This window comes from Cloeon dipterum, chromosome 4, assembly GCF_949628265.1.
Source record: "Cloeon dipterum chromosome 4, ieCloDipt1.1, whole genome shotgun sequence".
NCBI lineage: Eukaryota > Metazoa > Arthropoda > Insecta > Ephemeroptera > Baetidae > Cloeon > Cloeon dipterum.
The window spans coordinates 7,743,076-7,761,565 of record NC_088789.1 but is presented as its reverse complement, the minus strand read 5'-3'; the positions used below and the strand labels follow the sequence as shown (position 1 = coordinate 7,761,565).

The 18,490-nt window shown below is 41.7% G+C and overlaps 2 protein-coding genes across 4 annotated transcripts; one reads left to right on the top strand and one right to left on the bottom strand.

The window, feature by feature from the left end:
* Positions 1 to 51: 51 nt before the first annotated feature.
* pcx (pecanex) lies at positions 52 to 11,610 on the top strand. Of its 3 annotated transcripts, none has more exons than XM_065492005.1 (22): positions 52 to 355; positions 416 to 612; positions 669 to 847; positions 906 to 1,046; positions 1,171 to 1,488; positions 1,631 to 1,821; positions 1,877 to 2,201; positions 2,255 to 2,578; positions 3,157 to 3,448; positions 3,517 to 3,793; positions 3,851 to 5,335; positions 5,686 to 6,391; positions 6,643 to 6,831; positions 6,885 to 7,078; positions 7,138 to 7,368; positions 7,421 to 7,524; positions 7,568 to 7,727; positions 7,779 to 7,930; positions 7,991 to 8,174; positions 8,674 to 9,148; positions 9,208 to 9,332; positions 10,095 to 11,610. In XM_065492005.1, exons 1-22 carry the CDS (start codon positions 203 to 205, stop codon positions 10,374 to 10,376), a joined length of 6,684 nt encoding a protein of 2,227 aa, XP_065348077.1. In that variant the 5' UTR covers positions 52 to 202; the 3' UTR covers positions 10,377 to 11,610. The 3 variants fall into 3 exon arrangements, with proteins under 3 accessions (XP_065348077.1, XP_065348076.1, XP_065348075.1); XM_065492004.1 differs by having other exon boundaries at positions 3,502 to 3,793; positions 7,580 to 7,727; XM_065492003.1 differs by having other exon boundaries at positions 3,502 to 3,793.
* A 39-nt stretch (positions 11,611 to 11,649) lies between these two features.
* LOC135944808 (uncharacterized) lies at positions 11,650 to 18,301 on the bottom strand. The gene is made up of 7 exons (XM_065492014.1): positions 17,912 to 18,301; positions 17,198 to 17,408; positions 13,447 to 13,800; positions 13,212 to 13,366; positions 12,976 to 13,153; positions 12,312 to 12,643; positions 11,650 to 12,011 (listed from the first exon to the last, which is right to left on the bottom strand). Exons 1-7 carry the CDS (start codon positions 18,131 to 18,133, stop codon positions 11,736 to 11,738), a joined length of 1,728 nt encoding a protein of 575 aa, XP_065348086.1. The 5' UTR covers positions 18,134 to 18,301; the 3' UTR covers positions 11,650 to 11,735.
* Between the last annotated feature and the right edge of the window lie 189 nt (positions 18,302 to 18,490).

Genomic DNA, 18,490 nt, shown 5'->3' with positions numbered 1-18,490 from the left:
TGACCCAAAACAGGGTGTGACAATAGAAATTGCGGCTACCCATTGGTTCTTCACAGTCACGTGGCTTCAAATACCAAAATGGCTAAAAGAAAAATACATCGATTGTAAGGGTAAACATGTTTCTCCAGCAAACAATGAGCGGTTTGTAAAATGAGATTAGCCTGCGTTCAAGTGTTCGTGAAGATGAAAAGCGCTCCAAGTCATGGGGTCACAAACGCTTGAGATTTTGCGGCAAGGCGTGTGGGCTTCGCTGACAGGCGGCTGGTTCTACGATCCGCACCAGAACAATTTTTGTAACACTTTCCACCTTTACGTCTGGCTGCTGCTGCTATGCCTTCCCTTCACGCTGTACCTGGTGAGGAAAAATTCTCCTCGAGCTATGACTCAAATTGATCTCTCGCTGTCAACGTTTCAGTGCGCACCTGTGGGAATCTACGCGTGGGTCCTGTACTGCGTGTCAATAGGAGGGCTCTTTGGTGCCCTCAAAATAGCAAATTATGGACTGCACCATATGTTCGATACCTCAGAATGCATCCAGGAGGTGTCAAAGAGAAACGCCAGGAGCGAGCTCAACAAGGGAAAGTCCAAGGGCCAAGGCGACAAGGATCAAAAGTATTATTCATCCTCACTTCCTGTTCCCATTCCTCATTTCTTTCATCGGTTCCCAGGGATACAGAGGGCATAGAGCTCACGGTAATTGAGCCTAAACAGAGAAGTGGAACGCCACCTGCGGCCAGTAGCTCGAGGAACTCCATCGGTGAGACTGCCCAGATCCCAACCGATGCCGACAGTATTGAAAGTGGCGCAGCTGTGATCAGTGATGACATCAAGCATGGCAGTACTATTGGTATTTTGATCAATCTGTCCTAAATTAGAATCAATAATCACCTATTGTGGTACATCAGATCTCAAAGTGGATGTGCATCGTAAAAACAGTTCGGAGAGCAGTGAAGACTTATCTCAAAGACCTAAAGTTAAAAATGTGGCCGTCCAGTCTGAACAACCCACGCAGGCAGAAGCTGAAAATACGCGTCAGAAAACTAGTGGTAATTAGTTTCTACAATTGATAAAATATCTCAGGTTTTTGTAAGGTATTCTATTCTCTTTGATATAAAAAATGTTTTTGAACTCGTGGTGAAGAATTTTTAACATTAATTGCCACACTTTCAGAAACTGCCAAACGAACAAGAAGAGAGCCATACGTGGCTGTTCCTATTTTTGAGGAAGGCCGCCTGTCGGCCAGTGGTGGTGGCGCTGGAGATGGAGGCCCTCCCGAGGAGGAGGAAATCAGGGTACAGAACGACGAGGAGGCTGTAGCTGAGCAGACTGGACAGCATGGAAGGAGATACTCCAATATCTCCAGCAGGACCTACAATTTGTTCAGCATACCATCCTCATCGACAGCCTCAATGCCAATCACAATGAAGGGAACTGGTTCCTTGGAACTGCCTGATGGTGGTGGAGATGTGAAAATGTTGCCAGATAAGGGTGAGTCACAAGGAATTCCATTTTCAAATTTTTGTTTTCAAGAGAAAAAAAATATTTAAACAAAGATGTAGGCTGAAATAAATCTGTGTTTACTTACCCTCCAATTTTTCGGAGCAATAAAATTATGTGCTTTGAATTTTAGGGTTGCTTTATTGGAAACAGCAGAACACGCGACACAGCTCTCTAGACCCTCCATCTCCTACTAGCACAATCGACTCGAGAACTGGTCAGAATGGAGAAAGACCGTCGGAGTTGGCTCGTGGATTAGAACAGTCATCAAACCAGACGCCGTCCACTTCCTCGTTGAGAGTTCGCAGTGCCTTCACTTTGCCTGTATATAAATTTCAATACAATCGAAGGGTGCTTTGTTAATTTTTGCGTTATTCAGGAACTGATGGAAATAGATTCGCATGGATCAGGTAGTTACTCGATGCTGCGTTTTCCAATCATTTCTGGCCCTCTCGATAAAATCAACGCACAACCGAGAAAATCACTGCCAGAGCACTTCCCTAAACTCACGGAAGATCAGAAGCCTTCTAGAGAGTCCCTGCACAAACTTCGTGAAAGAAAGGCGCCCATCAAAAGTCAGCTGAGGCGTTCGCAGTCACCGGCAACTAGCGATGGTGATGTTTCTAGTAGTCCAAGTGTAGGCAGTGATGATGATGATAATTCAGGATTACCCAAAGCCTCGCTCTCCGTGTGGATAGCCGAAGGTGAGCTAGCAAAGTCCTAAAATAAATTTGCGCTTATGTTTCCTCCCATATAGAGAGTCCGAGCCAGAAAAGAGATCCTGCGTTGGATGAACGTCCTAGTCCCCAGAGCGTACTGAACTTGAACTGGTTGTTTGAAGACGCGCCAACTGCAGAAATCCCTCTCCCTCAGTCCAAAGAGGGCAGCGACTCTGGTAGCTCCTCCACCACCACGCTGAGTGTGAGTCAACAGGAGGCTGCTAGGTTGCTTCCAGAATCTTACCCAAGTCCACCCAGGACCCCTAAAGGTCAGGGTGCAATCCCCAAGAGGCACACCAGCTCCTCTCACAGGCACTTCCACCACTATCACAACAGGAGTAACGCGCTGTCTAATGTTCCTGGTAAGCTAAAAAATAAATAATTTTAACTTATTAGAATTAAATTCCATCAGTAACAAGATATTATTTTGTACGTTTGATGAAATATTTCTTGATACAATGTTGCAAAAAACTTGCAAGCTTAAGCAAAATTTAGTGTACTGTTTTTTCTATTTTTATCAATATCTTTGCATGCATAATTTTTGCAATAAAGTTTTCAATAATCTGTTTGCTTGTTGTCGATAACATCTACTTGAGCTTTGGGTTGACAGCAAACTCCGTTGAAACTGAGGGTAGGAAGAGTAATTTCAAACTTTAACTCTTCAAAGCAGCAGTATTTTTACACCAATCAGGGGCGGAAAATCTTAGAAACAAAATTGATTTAAAACCAGTGGTTAAAAATAGGTGGTAAGAAAATTTAACCCTGATTTAATATTAACAAATCTAATATTCTGTGTTGCTTGTGTCCGCGTAATAATTCAGAACTCTTAAGAGGACAGAAAATTATAAATTAAGCAACCTCAATGCCTCAATCAACTGAAGCATAGAATTGAATTGAAACAATAAAGTAACTAGTCTAAAAATTAAACTTAAATTTTCAGGTGAAATTGACATCGTGTGCCCAGGTCCCGGTCCAAGTAAGATCCTTACATTTGTTCCTCGGATAGCAGAAGAGCCGTCCAGAAGCTCCCCTCCACTTGACCCAACCACCGAAGGACTGGAACTTTTGTGTCCCCCTTCACACCCCCCACGAGGCTTACAAAGTAGCACCAGTAGTCACTCAAGACGCAGAACCCACGGATGTCGCTCTGGAGTAACTTATGGAAATTCCGAGTTCACATACCACCGAGGGAGCTCTCCTGGTTGTTTGCCAGTGAATGCATGTCTCAGCGCGTAAGTCATTTAATCCCATTGTAACCAGGAGTTGTAGAGCGAAAGTTTAATAGATACGGTGATTTAAGTCCTGACGAAGGAATGCCCAGTCGAAGACGCCACAGAAGGACAAAACGGACGTCAAGAGCACACAGGCAGCTGCACGGAATGCAGGGAGGGCTGGCCATTCGGACAGGCACTTCACAGTCTCACCAGAGACACTTTAGGCCTACTGAAGCTGTTCTGTCCACTCCAACGCTGCGTCCACAAATCCCTGTATCTCTTGCTTCTGTGATAATTCCTCCAGGCACGTACATAGCGTCATCATTTGAAGACACCTCCGAAGGAGCTACCCACTGGTTTCAGGTAAATACACCGTGACATTGATGACTTTTACGCCATGTTAACGGATTTGTTTTGTAGGACGAGTTGGGCAACTTATGCACTTACACGTTTGATGAAAAGGGAAGTGGAACTGCCACCCAGAAGCTGTTCAGAGGCATTCTGAAGAACACTGACCAAACATTAATGCGCACTGACAGCCTAGGCCAGTCCAGCTACCTGAGGACGCTGGTGGAGGGTTTGGGTGCTGCTAGCAACCCGCAGAACTTAGATCTGCTCGCCTTGGGTTCCACCCCCGGCCGCTACAGTCACAGAAACTCAACCAACAGTGTTTCCCTGGGAACCGGACCTCAGAGTTCACAAGGGGACTTGGACACAGACAGAACGATTTCCAGGCCCAAACTCACCCTCCCTGATGTGCAGCCTGAGAAAACAAAGCACTATTACAACTTCAAAATCTTGCCGTGGAAGCAGGTGAAAGTGACTTTTGACCGTTTGGCCTTGCTGGCCCTGCTTGATCGCAACCTGACAATCTGGGAAAGTGTGCTGTCCGTGTTTCTCGCTGTGATGGTCGGTGTGCTTGGTGCCCTGCTCATGAGCAAGGGATTCCTCGAGGACGCGCTGGTGTTTGTGTTCTGCTTTGTGATCGCCAGTTGCCAATACTCACTGCTAAAGAGCGTGCAGCCCGACGCCGCGTCGCCCACGCACGGCCACAACCGTGTGGTCGCCTTCAGCCGCCCGGTATACTTCTGCCTGGTGGCCGCACTGATCCTCGTTTGTGATGCCTTGCTGCCGCATCTCAGCTCTGACTCGTACAAGTTCTACGGCATGCACCTCTCGCCTGGCAGCATCGTGCTGTACACCAGGGACTGCCTCATGTGGTTTCTGCTCTGTTTTCCTGTCATCTTCAGCTTTGGTCTGCTGCCGCAGATCAACACCTTCGCCATGTACCTGCTAGAGCAGTTCGACATGCACACGTTTGGCGGCAACGCCACCTCTAGCCTCACGGCTGCCTTCTACTGCGTGATCAGAAGTGTGTTGGCCGTCGCCTTCCTCTACAGCTTTGCCTACGGTGGCCTCAGCCAGCCGAAAATGTCGCAGCACTTCCTCTTTTCCATTTTCTGCGGCCTGCTGGTGGCCGTCTCCTATCACCTGAGCCGCAGCGCCAGCGACCCCACGTTCATGTGGCATCTAATCAAAAACAACCTGTGGCCCGAGGAAGACTGTGCTCGTCCTAAGACGGAACGCAACTCTGTGGTCAGCGAAGATAACGAGGAACGCTCCGAAGAGCCCATCGACCCTCTACCCGCCAAGTTGAAACGAACCATTATTTCAAGGCTGAGGTCAGACCTCATAGTCTGCCCCATCACGGCGGTCTTTGTCTTCGGAATCCACTGCAGCACCGTTTTCACAGCGCTCAAGCCAGAAATTAATTACATCATGTGGGCCCTTGTTTCTGTGATAGGATTTTTGCTGCACTACATCATGCCGCAGCTCAGGAAGCAGCTACCCTGGTTGTGTTTTTCACACCCAATTTTTAAGACTCATGAATACAATCAATTTGAGGTAAGAATGCTATTTAATTAATTACTAGTTACACTAACTTGCCTTATGTGACTAAAATTGATTAAAAAAAAATAGTTTAAATTACTTTGGTGACATTCTATCAAAGATTTCCTCTATAACATGTCTTCAATATTTTATTGTTGATAAATTTGAAAGTTAATTAATGACCTTCAACCGATCGTACATTTTCAATCCTTTTATAGAAAACACTTTTGATTTAAAAATTGGAATTTAGAGACCAGATTTCTTTCATTTTATAATTGAAAATTTTAAACCAGCCAAAAATTGCATGTAGCTGCATTTAAATTCCAGATTTTTTTAACTCCATACTTTTCCCTTGTTTTGTTTAGGTGAGAGAGGCGGCAAAGGTGATGTGGTTTGAGAAATTGTACGTCGTGCTGTGCTTCCTGGAGAAAAACCTTCTCTACCCTGTCCTCTTCATTGGTGCAATCACCGAAAGTGCACCACTGCTGTTCGATAAATTCGGTCTTCATGCCAGCGCCCTGGTGGTTGCGGTGTGCGGCCTCAAGTGTCTTCGCAGCTCCTTCTCCAACACCCCGCAGCAGTATCTGGTGCTCGTGTTCACTATCCTATTCTTCAAGATCGACTATGGCGTCATTTCGGAAACCTTCCTGGTCGACTACTGCATCATGAGCATCCTCTTCCAGAAGGTGTACGAGTGCATGCTCAAGGTCAAGTTTGTGATCACCTACATCGCGCCGTGGCAGATCACATGGGGCTCGCCGTTCCACGCGTTCGCCCAGCCCTTCAGCGTGCCCCACTCATCCATGCTGTTCCTTCAAGCGTTCCTCTCGGCCGCCCTGTCGGCGCCGCTCAACCCCTTCCTGGGCAGCGCAATCTTCCTTGCCTCTTACGTCCGGCCAGTCAAGTTCTGGGAACGCGACTACAACACCCGCAGAGTGGACCACTCCAACACGCGGCTTTCGTCCCACTTGGAGAGGAATCTTGGTGCGGACGACAATAACCTCAATTCTATCTTCTATGAGCACTTGACCAGGTCGCTCCAGCACTCTCTTTGTGGTGATTTACAGCTTGGTGAGTCTAAATAATTTTACTCTATACAAGCATATAGTGGCAGAATCTGAATAAACTTAAAAGTGAATTCCTTTATTGTTAAACTAAGCAAATTAAAATTATTATTTATTTACGCTGCATACCCACCAATAAAAAAGTTACAATACGAATTTATTTACATATTCTTATTTTTCTCGCTTCTCAACAAAATACAATAATTGTGCTTTTTTCCTTATTAAAAAATTTGAAATCATTTAATTTTTCATTCTCAGGTCGATGGGGCCCTGTTTCACAAGGAGACTGCTTTGTCCTGGCTTCGGACTACCTGAACTGCTTAGTGCACGTGATTGAAATGGGGAATGGACTGGTAACGTTTCAAATGAGAGGCCTTGAGTTCAGAGGCACCTACTGCCAGCAGAGAGAGGTTGAGGCTATTTCTGAAGGAGTGGAGGAAGATGATGGTGACACTATATACTTGTGAAAATTTCAAAACTTATTATTTGTTTTGATACAGGCTGTTGTTGCTGCGAGCCAGGACACTTTCCAAACATGCTCAGTATAAACGCCGCTTTCAGTCAAAGGTGGCTAGCGTGGGAAGTAACTGCTACAAAGTATGTCCTGGAGGGGTACAGCATCTCAGACAATAGTGTTGTTTCTATGCTGCAAGTCTTCGACTTCAGGAAGGTCTTGATTAGCTACTATGTCAAGGTATATTGAATAGTAAAAATTGTTTCATCTATCAAGAACTAATTTTATTGCGATTTCAGAGCATTATTTATTACGCAATGAAATCTTCAAGACTGGAGGAGTGGCTGAAACTGCCCTCAATTCTGGAAAGTCTGAAAGAAATGTCAAACAGGCACTTTGTTGATTTGGATCCAGTTTTCAATATGAACATCGATGATGATTATGACTACGTAGCGTCAGGAATTACCAGAAATAGTTTTTGCAATGTCTATTTAAAGTGGATTCAATTCTGCAGCAGAAAAAGAGAAACTGTAATTTGTTCACTATCAGTTTTGAGCGTTTCTGACCTGAATTTAATTTTAGAATATTGATACTCATCGAGATTCAGCAGCCGTGTCACTTTGTTTCGCACTCAGTCTGATCGGCCGAAGAACCTTGGGTTCAGCATCACACAACTCAGTTTCAAGGTGAATAAATAAATTTTAACTCCTTTCAATAACTTTACTTCAGTTTTGTTTTCAGTGTTGAATTCTTCCTCTACGGTCTGCATGCACTCTTTAAGGGCGACTTCAGAATCACTTCTCCGCGTGATGAATGGATTTTTACTGACATGGATTTGCTGAAAAAGGTCATCGCACCTGGAGTCAGAATGTCATTAAAACTTCATCAGGTCAGTGGCAAACCCATATTTCTCAAATTTCGTCTAAATATCAGTTCACAGGACCACTTTATGTCTCCTGACGAGTATGAACATGACGAAATGCTGTACAATGCAATTGCCAATCACGAGAAAAAACTTGTCATCTCTCATGAAGGAGATCCCGTTTGGAGAAATGCGGTTCTGTCGGGAACGCCTTCTCTGCTGGCCCTTAGGTAATGATTCCACAAAATCACTCAATGGATCAGATCTGTAAATGTTTTTTCACACCTCAGGCATGCTATGGATGATGGGGCCGACGAGTACAAAATAATCATGCTCAACAAACGCTACCTCAGCTTCAGAGTAATCAAAATCAACAGAGAGTGCGTGCGGGGGCTCTGGGCTGGCCAGCAACAGGAGCTTGTTTACCTCAGGAACAGGAATCCTGAGCGAGGCAGCATTCAAAATGCTAAACAGGTAATTGGATGCATAATTTATATTGTACTTCACAAAACCTTTAGCTTAGAATACGGATGGTAGACTCAGGACACGACAATCGACTTGGGTCATAGTTACTTTGCTATTGTTTGCAAATGGGGAGTAACTAGATTCCAAATTCATTGTCATATCATGGGTCCTTAGATTAAAATCAGGGTTTGTCTAAACTGTCGAAAATTTGCAAAAAATACTTTTTTTCTGAAATAGTGGACCTTTTACACAATTTGTTTTGAGATGCATATTGAAAACCCACGATCATAATACAATATATAATATTTATAAAACAAAAATCCTTGTACTTTTTTATCAAAACAGGACGGAAAATTTTGCGAACCGTGCTTCCAATGTAGGGGAAACTTAGAAGCATTTTTACAAAAAAAAAGTACTCACACTATCACAGAATTTTTTTGGAAACATTTGGAAATGTTGATAATTAGAAATAAGTCAAAATACAAACCAAAATTGATCAAATCATCAGGTTCTACGCAACATCATCAACTCATCTTGTGACCAACCGATTGGCTACCCGATTTACGTGTCGCCCTTAACGACTTCATACTCGGAGACAAATGAGCAATTGGCCTCAATCGTTGGCGGGCCGATCAGCATGGGTGCCATCCGCAGGGCCGTCATGCGCTCCTGGCGCCGCCTGCGGACTAGGTGCGGCGAAGGCTGTTCAAGCGGTGGCATCGGGCCGCAGGACGAGGGCGGCTTTGGCCACGACGGCATTTACACCATGCCTAACTACGCCATCCACGGCTGCGGCCAGCCAGCCTCAGGCATCTCAGAGACCACATTTGGCGGCACTCCAGTCATAGGCAGCGTCGTGTCCAGTCGAGGGCATGGTGGCAGTCTGGGCAGGACATCAATGGGCGCCAACCGCTCTAGTCTTGGCTCCACGATCAGCAGCACGGCTGGAAAGCCGTCCAGCGCCACTTTGGCCAGTTTGGCTGGTATGTGTGGCACCACTGGGGGATAGCGATCGGATTTTCACGGTCATTTCTCTTTCCAGGACTGATTTCAGACACAAGTTCATTGAAGGAGAGGGAGAGGGAGCATGAAATGCCAATTAGTACTCCTTCTGTCAGCTTGACTGTACCTTCCATAGCACAAGAGCCAGTTCTCCAGAGAGTCAGAGTGAGTAAAATATTTTTGAGCATTTCTCATTTTCCTATTTATGAAAATAAATGCTAAACTTGATTGAAAGCTTTAAAGCAAACATTAATATGTCTCATGAATTTGACGATGTTTAATGATTTAATGTGATTTTTCAAATTTTGAATGCAGTTTCATAGTTTTTTTGTACCTTGAATGTGACATTTTTACATATTTTGGGTTGAATTTATTGATATAATTTATTTCCCTGAACAACAAGTTTCGCCATAAATGGAGTTATTAAGATCATAATCGCTATCAAAATTGGAACTATAAATAAAAAATTTAATTCAGAGGCTAGAAAAAATATAATGTAAAAATAATTCTTTTTGATTGGGGGTAGAAATTTAGTTTGAAGAGGTTTAGTTCATGGGAAGAATCACCACACTTCCTATGAGTAAAATAATGTATTTCAGGCCAAGGCTTGTATTCCAAAATTGTCTTGAGGAAAAAATTTGAATTTTTAGATCAATTCAACAAAAGAAATAAAAAAATTCGCTACTGCTAGGCTGTGAATATTAGCCTAAAATCATCAATATTTATGCTAACGTCATATTTGATCGCTTTTTTATTGTTTCGGCTTCTACTTGCCCTATTTCATAAACAAACAAAAATCTTATCATAATTTCAATTTACACATTAATGTTCGGTATTTCATTTCACCCTGAATAAAGGATCTTGTTATAAATTTTGAAGAAAACCTTTAATATTTGTATATGTAAGTTGTGCTTCTTCTCGTTGTAGATTCTCGATCCCAACGTAGTGTACGACACAATCAACATGGGCCGGCGCATCGATGTTGTGTGGCCTGACGAGCGGATGCGTTACCGCGGTGGCCGCTCCTTCTGGCGAGACTGGCTGCCTGAGAAGGGCATGGAGGGCCAGGTGGTGCACCGCTGGGTGCCGAACCACCGCGACATCAGCCAGCGTTCGCATGTCGACCGGACCATCGTGCTGATCCAGATCGACGACAAGTACGTCCCGATCGCCGAGTCAGGCGTGCAGGACCTTGGCGCCGAAGTGTGAAATTATTTTAAAGAAACGCTCGATTGTGCTGGGTGCACAAACTATCGACGCAATGAGTAACGTTTCCACCCTCACCCGACCGGTTGGGGCGAATGTCCACAATGTTGCCTTACAATGATTATAATAATTGATATTTACGAACTGAGGTGCAGACTGACAGGTGTAAAATTGCAATGACTTTGAATGGCACAGACAAAAGAAATAATGTTGAATTTCTCAAACGGGCTGTGTTTATAGAAAAAGATGAATTTTAAGCTGGCGCGTGGCAGATGCATTGGCTAAATCTGCAATAATCACACACACAGACACACAATGCTAACCTAAAAAACGAGATGTTGTTGATTACTCAAGTAAACAGTCTCTGTTGGAAGAAATTAGGGTACCAGAGGGAAATGTAATATATAAACGCCTAATTTGATCAATTGCTCACACAACAGGGTTTGGATCTTAACGATTGTTGCACACCTATTCTTTATTCATTTTGCCAGATCTCACTGCGGGATTTTCTCTTGGGAAATTGCCAAATTATCAGATTTTTGTTGCATTTACTATGTAACAAATTGTTGATTTGTATGATTCATGTAAATTGCGTAGAATTTAGTCGGAGACCCTGAGTTGTTGTAAGTGGTATTATTCCTGTGAATTTGCAGATATTCTTGGCCTTCAGACGGATTCATTTCGTCTTTGATTGTTCTCAAAATCTTAAATGGCAAGACATGTAATCGATCTAGTAGAATATCAGAGCCTTCGATTTTAAAGATATATATAAAGTACATTTTAATATTTTGGACACTTTCGGTTTACTTTTTGCATCACAAATGTACAGTTTTTTATTGTTTTGTATCTGAGAGAATATTGTTCCTCTTCTATTAGTCGAGATGTTGAAAGTCAATTTTTTAACTTACATAGTCCAGAAAATTAGTGAAAAAACCTTACTTTGAGTCGGGATAACTACTGCTGTTAAATTCTATGAGTGAGATTAAATTAATTGATTTGTGAGTTGAGAGTTGAGCGGCAAAATTGCTAGCCGAGATAAATAAAGTTTTCCAAGGAAGGAAATCGCTTGAAAATGATAACTAAGATACTATGTATATACCAGAATATCAGCATAAATAATATTTTCTGTATCGAAATCTAAACGTCTTAAATAAATTGTGTCCAATATGCATCGTTTTCTTGATCTGGCAGTATTTGTGAATGGGACACGTAAATAAATTGCAATTTGTTATCTGGATCTCTTGTGCGTCAATGCTTTTAAATCAAACCACACTCATTCTTATGAAAATACACTATGCTTATTATTTTGATGATGATTATAATATGAATCACTGGCGGGGTAACAGTAAGTGTAGAGTCTGATCACAAAAGGCTCTTCAAGTTCTTCCTCAGAATTTTTCCTGCCGCGTTTTTCGGGATTTCTTTGATGAACTTGACACCGCCGGCCAGTCTCTTGAATTCAGCGACCCGAGCCTCGACAAAGGCCGCCACATCGTTTTCTGCAATGGTGCTGCCTTCTTTCACCACTACAAATGCTTTTGGCACCTCTCCAGCGCGTTGGTCGGGAACGCCGAGCACCGCGACGTCAGCAACACCATCCATTTTCCTCAGGATTCCCTCCAGCTCAGTCGGAGACACCTGGGGAACAATAGAAATTTGATAGCTGGATTTGTATACAGACGAAAATTTTTGTTTTTAAGCGTTATTCTTAAACTATGAGCTTGAAGTTTATAGTTATTATTTCATAATATCTTTTGTGAAATTAAATGAAAATTCTCTTATAAACAAATACATTGAAACAATTATTTATTTGTACCAAGCCTTAAAATTGAATTAACTTAAAAATATTACAACCACAAATTAAGAATTTGTGAGACCAGCATTGAGTTTGCTCTTCAAGTGCATATTTTTACGCAAAAATAGGAAAAGTCCTTTCACCTGCAGTCCTTTTACTTTGATTAGCTCCTTTAGTCTGTCCACGATGAAAACGTAGCCGTCATTGTCTAGGTATGCAATGTCCCCGGTCATAAGCCAGCCATCATCGGTCAGGGTCTCCTTGGTTGCCTTCTCGTTCCGGAAGTAGCCTTGCATGACCTGCGGCCCTCGCAGCCACAGCTCCCCGGTCTGTCCCAGCGTCAGTGCCTGGCCCTGTTCATCCACGATTTTTACTTCTGTCAGGGACACCGGCAACCCGCACGAGCCAATCTTGTCATCGCCCGACCATGAAGGCCTGAACGTAGCTGCGCATGAAGTTTCAGTCAAACCATATCCTGGAAATGAGAGACAATTTTTTGGTATGCATTAATTACCAAAATTTTTAAAGAGTTGATCTGTTAGAAGCTATTTGTGTGGGAAAGGAATTGAAAATGGTATATTGGGTTTTTTTAAACGTCTGAGTAACTATCACATATAGCTTTAAAAATAGAGGGTATTTATTAAAAAAGATTAAGAAAAGAACCAAAGCAACCAACAAATGTTATTTATGTTTGATCTTTGCCACTGTCAATTCAAAATTTTTGTTTACTAATTGCAATTTTGTTGTATTATTTTTATTGAATTTAGGGAGTTAAGCTTGTTTCAGGGTAAAGGAGGACTGGTTTACCTTCTCTAAAATCCAGATCCGGACAATTTGCCTTAATCATAAACTGCTCTATCAATGACTTCGTTGCTGGGGCAGCACCACAGCTGATAAAACGGACTCGAGATAGGTCGGAACTGGTGACCAACTCAGACTGCGTCAGGTACATAACAAGCGGCGGAACAAGAGCCAAAACGCTGGGCTGTTAAATTCAAAATGCGGTTCAAACTCTAATTTTTTTATTCTTGATGAGGTTGTACCTTGTATTTGGTGAAAATCGAAGCGAAAACTTTCGGCTCAAACTTAGGAATGGTGATCGTATGGCGGCCTATGCTCAAGCTGATATTCAAAAGCCCATTCAAGCCGTAGATGTGGAAAAATGGTAGCACACCGACCGTTACATCTTGAGGGGCTCCTGATCAAAACATAAAAAAATTTAATCCAAATAAAAATAAATTAAAAAAGCACAAATGAAAGGTTTAAAAATTTTCCTACCGTGCGGTGGGAAGCTGAGAACGTTTGGGTGCTCCAATTGGCACAGGTTGGCAACCATATTGCGGTGCAGAATGACCACCCCCTTGGGCAATCCGGTGGTTCCGCTCGAGTACGGCAGTGCAACGATGCTGTCCGGGTCGGGACGGTCGAATCGCGGCGTCCGCCTGCTGAACTCGCGCTCCATAAGCTCGTCAAGGCTGAAAATGTCGTTGCCTTCCGGACCGCCGGTTGTCACCACGATGGGCCCTCCACCACCAGGTACCTTGGAGAGGGCTTCTTGCACTTTGGTGAAGTGCTCGGGGGTGGTCACTACCGCCTTGGCACCGCAGTTCTCAAATTGGCGCGCCAGCTCCTCTTATAATTTACAAAAAAAGAATTGTTTTTAATCTTAGAACCATTTTTATTTTTCACTTTCAACTTTGATTTTTTTTAAAGAATACAAAAGTTTAAATTTAAATATTTCAGGATGTTGGAATAATTTGCTTTTTTCCAAATGAGCAGCAGCGTCGAATTGACTATATTGCCTTAAATTTGAATACATTTGCCTCCCACACTCACACAATTATAACATTTTTTCTTTCTCTTCTTATTTCCTCACTTTTTTTAAATTTCTATTGTCCAGGAATTTTTGTATATGAACCATAAAAACGTTTCAAATCTCTTATTTAAAATTTGTCTTAGTACATTACTTTTTTTCGGAGAAAAGCCCCTCGAGGAATGTTCAAAACCCGGACTTTGTGTTTCCCCGTTGCGGAAGAGAGTAAATCTTAGCCAGTGTTAAATGCATTAAATTATGTACTAATTTAATAATTTTACCATAAAATAGGGCTTCAATTGTTAAGCTGGAACAAGTCAGAAAACAAATTGACGCTCTCCTCAACGAGGAAGAAAAAGTCTGGTTTGTATTTCAACGATAATTACATAAAGATAAAATAATTTGAGTTTCTTACAGTGGAACAAAGCGTTAATAATTGCTTGAATTTATGATTAAAGAATATCAGAAATATGATTATTTACAGCGTAAAGTGTGTTGTGTTTATTGGCAAAAAATTATCCACACTCCGAGAAGTAATTAATTTTTTATATAAGCCTATAAAACTAAAGGACAAGCTTTTAGTTATTGTGAGAACTTGATAACTAGGCTGTTACAACTTTTAAAATAATTTGAATTTTTTCAAATTATTTGAATTTTTTCAAATTATTCAATCTAAAACCTCGTTTTCTTTTGGTAAAAGTCAAAATTATTGTTTGATTGAAATTTAAAATTCTTTGCTTTTGAGCATTCTTGCACACAAGTCTATATAATTGCGTTTATGTTCATTTCTCTTTCACCAAAAACACCATTCAAGAAATTAAACGCATTCTATTGCATTCCAACTCGCAATTCCATTAATCAGTCAACTTTCACAATATTAGAGTTGATATCGGTCGTTCGTAATTTCAATTGAATGACTCTTTAACAAATTATGACGCGTATCGGTAAACGAGATTAACGGGAATCATTACACAACCATATTGACAATGCACTCTCGAGTGCACAATTAAGACGTCATGCAATGCAGTGTACGTGCGGCTTCGTCGACATACGTATAATAAGACCTAAGCTAAATAACTTTGCGGTGTGTGCTTCAGTTGCGAAAGTGCATTGTTGTTGCGATGCCTTATCGCGGCGGTGCAGCGGCCGAAGTGCATCTCATTGTCAGCGCTTCAGCATCCCTGGTGACGCGTTCGTCTGCTGCTTTTGTCAATGACATTGACTTAGGGTCGCAGAGCGGTGCCGCGCGCGAGATAAACACGGCTTTAGATCAAGCTGTTGTTCTTCTCTTGCCTAATTAATTAATCGCACGCCAATCGCAGACGAGTGGGTGCCAGCAAGCCTGCCAGCCGAGCAGGCGGATGACCTCCCGCGATGCAAGCAAAGACGCCAGAATTAAAAGCGAAGGAAGAAAAGGCAATGCACTTCCCTATCTAGAAAACACTTCAGCCCGTTTGCTCAAAGCAAGAAGGCCTTGCAACGTTTGCATTTATTATTAGATACGTTTGTACTCACGGCCGACGTCTGTTTTGCTTCAAAGAATGAGCAAGCCAGAAACTTTCTTTTGCACTCTAAGCAGTTGCGTACTGAGGGTGACCAACATTTCGCTTGAACATCCATAATATTGAAACTTAATAAAATAAAAAAGGAAAAATAAAATTGAGTGAATTAAATTCATAAAATTTATTTTACAATTGTCACTTCTATAGCTGAACAACAAGGGATGGAGGGGGCTACAAAATTGAAAAATTAATTTTAAAAGAAAAATAATATATATCGAACTTTTGTAATGTACAGCGACTGTTTCGGTCTCGCGGGCCTCATTAGCAGTAATTTAGCTCCAAAACAAAATTCATGCCAAAGTATTTGCTGCAGAGAATTTTTTGAATAAGTGAGCGTTCGCCTACACTCATCCTCTGAGTGCAAACCAAAAAAGAAACGAGTAAAGAAATCTTGACATCCCCGCAACTCGCATCTTCCTGTGTGAAAAATTCCCTCTTGCATCAATTCAACTAAATTTCACTATTTCTTATTTTTGCTTGTTATGCTATTGTAAGCAGCCACTGTAAATTAAATTTATGAATTACATTTTATATTAAAATAAATTTTAAATACACGCAATCACTAAGAAAAGCGTTTAAGGTACCAAAACCGATTCCAGCAAGCACCAAAAATATTTGGAATTGATGTATAAAAATGATGGAAAATTGCAATTATTTGAGATTTGAATTTTAAAAAAAACTCGCTTAGATGGTTTTTTAAATAATTCATTAAGTTTAAAATTTATTTTTGATAAAAATGATAATAATATGTAAAAGGGATATTGTTCTTAACTTATATATAGATATCTAAAGATTGTGTTGCTATTTATTATTCATGATTTAATAGATTCCAGCAAAAAATGGCGTTGTTGAAAATCGCACGGATAAAGGAAATATTTAAATACAAGCAGTAACTGCATGGACGGGCGAAACAAATGATTGTTTTGTATCACACTAACAAATATTTTTAACATCGATAAAATTTGTAAAATGCAAAAAGGATATGAATGAGCTTATGTATTTGACTTATGCATAAATCAACTTGGAATCGCTTTTTAAACTTGGACATTGTAAAAAATTAATAAATTGAACAGTCATCCCGACTGATTAGTTTTTTGGATGATCTGCATGTGTTAGTAAAATTAATTTAATCAACATAAATCTTTTTTGGAGGAAATAAAGATTTGAAACCTGAATTGATGTTACACAGATGATGGGGTGTAGGCGGTGTAGCTCTTGAATATGTATTCCTTTTAGTGTTTCAGAAAATGAGGGGTGATAAATTAAAAAACTGTGTGTTCTAATAATTCCCTTCCATAATAAAACTGTTATGAATTCAAGCTATGACGCCTTATTTACTTGACCGGAAAGTAGGTCATGAGTGAAACAAAGCACAAAAAGTAGACGATCGAGCAGAAAGGTTTTCTGCGAACCCTTCTAGTTGCAGTTATCTTAAAAATATTTTCTTGAACGATGAATTTGTTTTTCATTCCCACTCGGTGGAAAACTCACAAGGTTGTCGTTTGCGGCTATGAAGGGAGAGGGGTGGCGAAAATCCCTTCTTTTCATAAGGATCGCGTGTCAGAGAATTCAAAAGGGAGCAAGTAGTGTAAATGAAAACGGAGCGATCGTCGAAGGAGCAATGCACGTGTGTTTGGCAACAAAGCCTTCTTACCTGCAGTGTACAATGGGTTAGCGGGGCTGACGATGATTCCGGCAGACGCGAGTCCCAGGAATGTGATGGCGTACTCAGGCATGTTCGGCATGACCACCCCCACGACGTCACCCTGTCTGAGGCCGAGGGTGGCTGGCAACGCGATCCCCAGCCGTTCGGCCGCCGCCCGCGCCTCGCAGAACGAGAAACTGCGGCCTGTCACCGCACACGTCTGTGGAAAAGTCAAATATTTTAAAGCAACACCCAAGTCTGAGGCTAATGAAGAGTCGCTCAGTTTTATTCACTTATTTCAACCACGGTCGTCTAAAATGAAGAAAATTGTTAGATTAATCCTCTGCGTTTGTCGTTTTTAATAGAGAAAAAGCATATAAGCATTAAAATTTAAAAAAATTATTAATAATTATCGAAGACTTACGCTTTCAATGGTAATTTTACGCAACTTCAGTTCCGTGGAAGTCTTGTAACAAATTGTCTCATCTTAAGACTTGTTCTGACCCGACAAAGAAAATTATTAACAGCTCAGAGATTAAGTAGAACGGTACCAAAAATATTTCTCTAAAGTGTTCAGTCTGATACTTCTTAACAATAATAACATAATAAATTAATGTGTCTAACTTTACAAGTTAGAATAGTTGCCATATTTTAAATTGCATAAAAATCAGTGAGTCGTGTGAGTCAGTCGGTGCAAAGAAAATAATTAAATTAGAGCCTCACCACTGCTGGCCAGTGTTTCCATCGGTCCGAGTTTCTCCAAATATAGTCGGACACGTTCAACTTGGGCACGACAACGCCTGAGAACGGCGAGTGCACCACATTATTGGTCCTGTCGATGTAGTCTTCTGTAATGTGCTCAGTGCTTCTGTGACGAAAAGCAATCGTCCTGCTCGGCGCCAGGATCTTGCGAGCCAAATCTTTCGACATGTTGAGGCCCAGCATGGTGCGAGATGCGAGATGAAAGCGAGTCTGCAGGAAAGAGAAATCCCCGTCCGCGCCTGCTGGCCTACAACTAACGACTAGCCAGCTGCAGCGTAGAAGTGCGGCTCTAATACAACATTGGGAGTTGAGGAAAGGAAGCGGCGTGCCTTCAGTCCAACACGCAATAAGCGACGCTGATGGTGTTACGCTCGTTTTCACTGCTCCCACGGACGACGTGAGAGCTGCGCGCGACTTGCACAACAAAATTTAATTATCATTTTATGCTAATGGTTTATACGTATTTTGGTTTAAAAAGAAGTTGTTTTCTCCTTTAATATATTTACCTACGAAAGCTAATATCGAAAGCCTCTAAATTGT

Coding starts and splice junctions, on each gene's coding strand:
- pcx (XM_065492003.1), top strand. CDS start 203: ATGGGGTCACAAACGCTTGAGATTTTGCGGCAAGGCGTGTGGGCTTCG. Junction 8,175..8,673: donor GCATTCAAAATGCTAAACAG/GTAATTGGATGC, acceptor TCAAATCATCAG/GTTCTACGCAACATCATCAA. Junction 9,149..9,207: donor CACTTTGGCCAGTTTGGCTG/GTATGTGTGGCA, acceptor TTCTCTTTCCAG/GACTGATTTCAGACACAAGT.
- LOC135944808 (XM_065492014.1), bottom strand. CDS start 18,133: ATGCTGGGCCTCAACATGTCGAAAGATTTGGCTCGCAAGATCCTGGCG. Junction 17,409..17,911: donor GGAAACACTGGCCAGCAGTG/GTGAGGCTCTAA, acceptor ACTTTTCCACAG/ACGTGTGCGGTGACAGGCCG. Junction 12,644..12,975: donor GGATCTGGATTTTAGAGAAG/GTAAACCAGTCC, acceptor TCTCATTTCCAG/GATATGGTTTGACTGAAACT.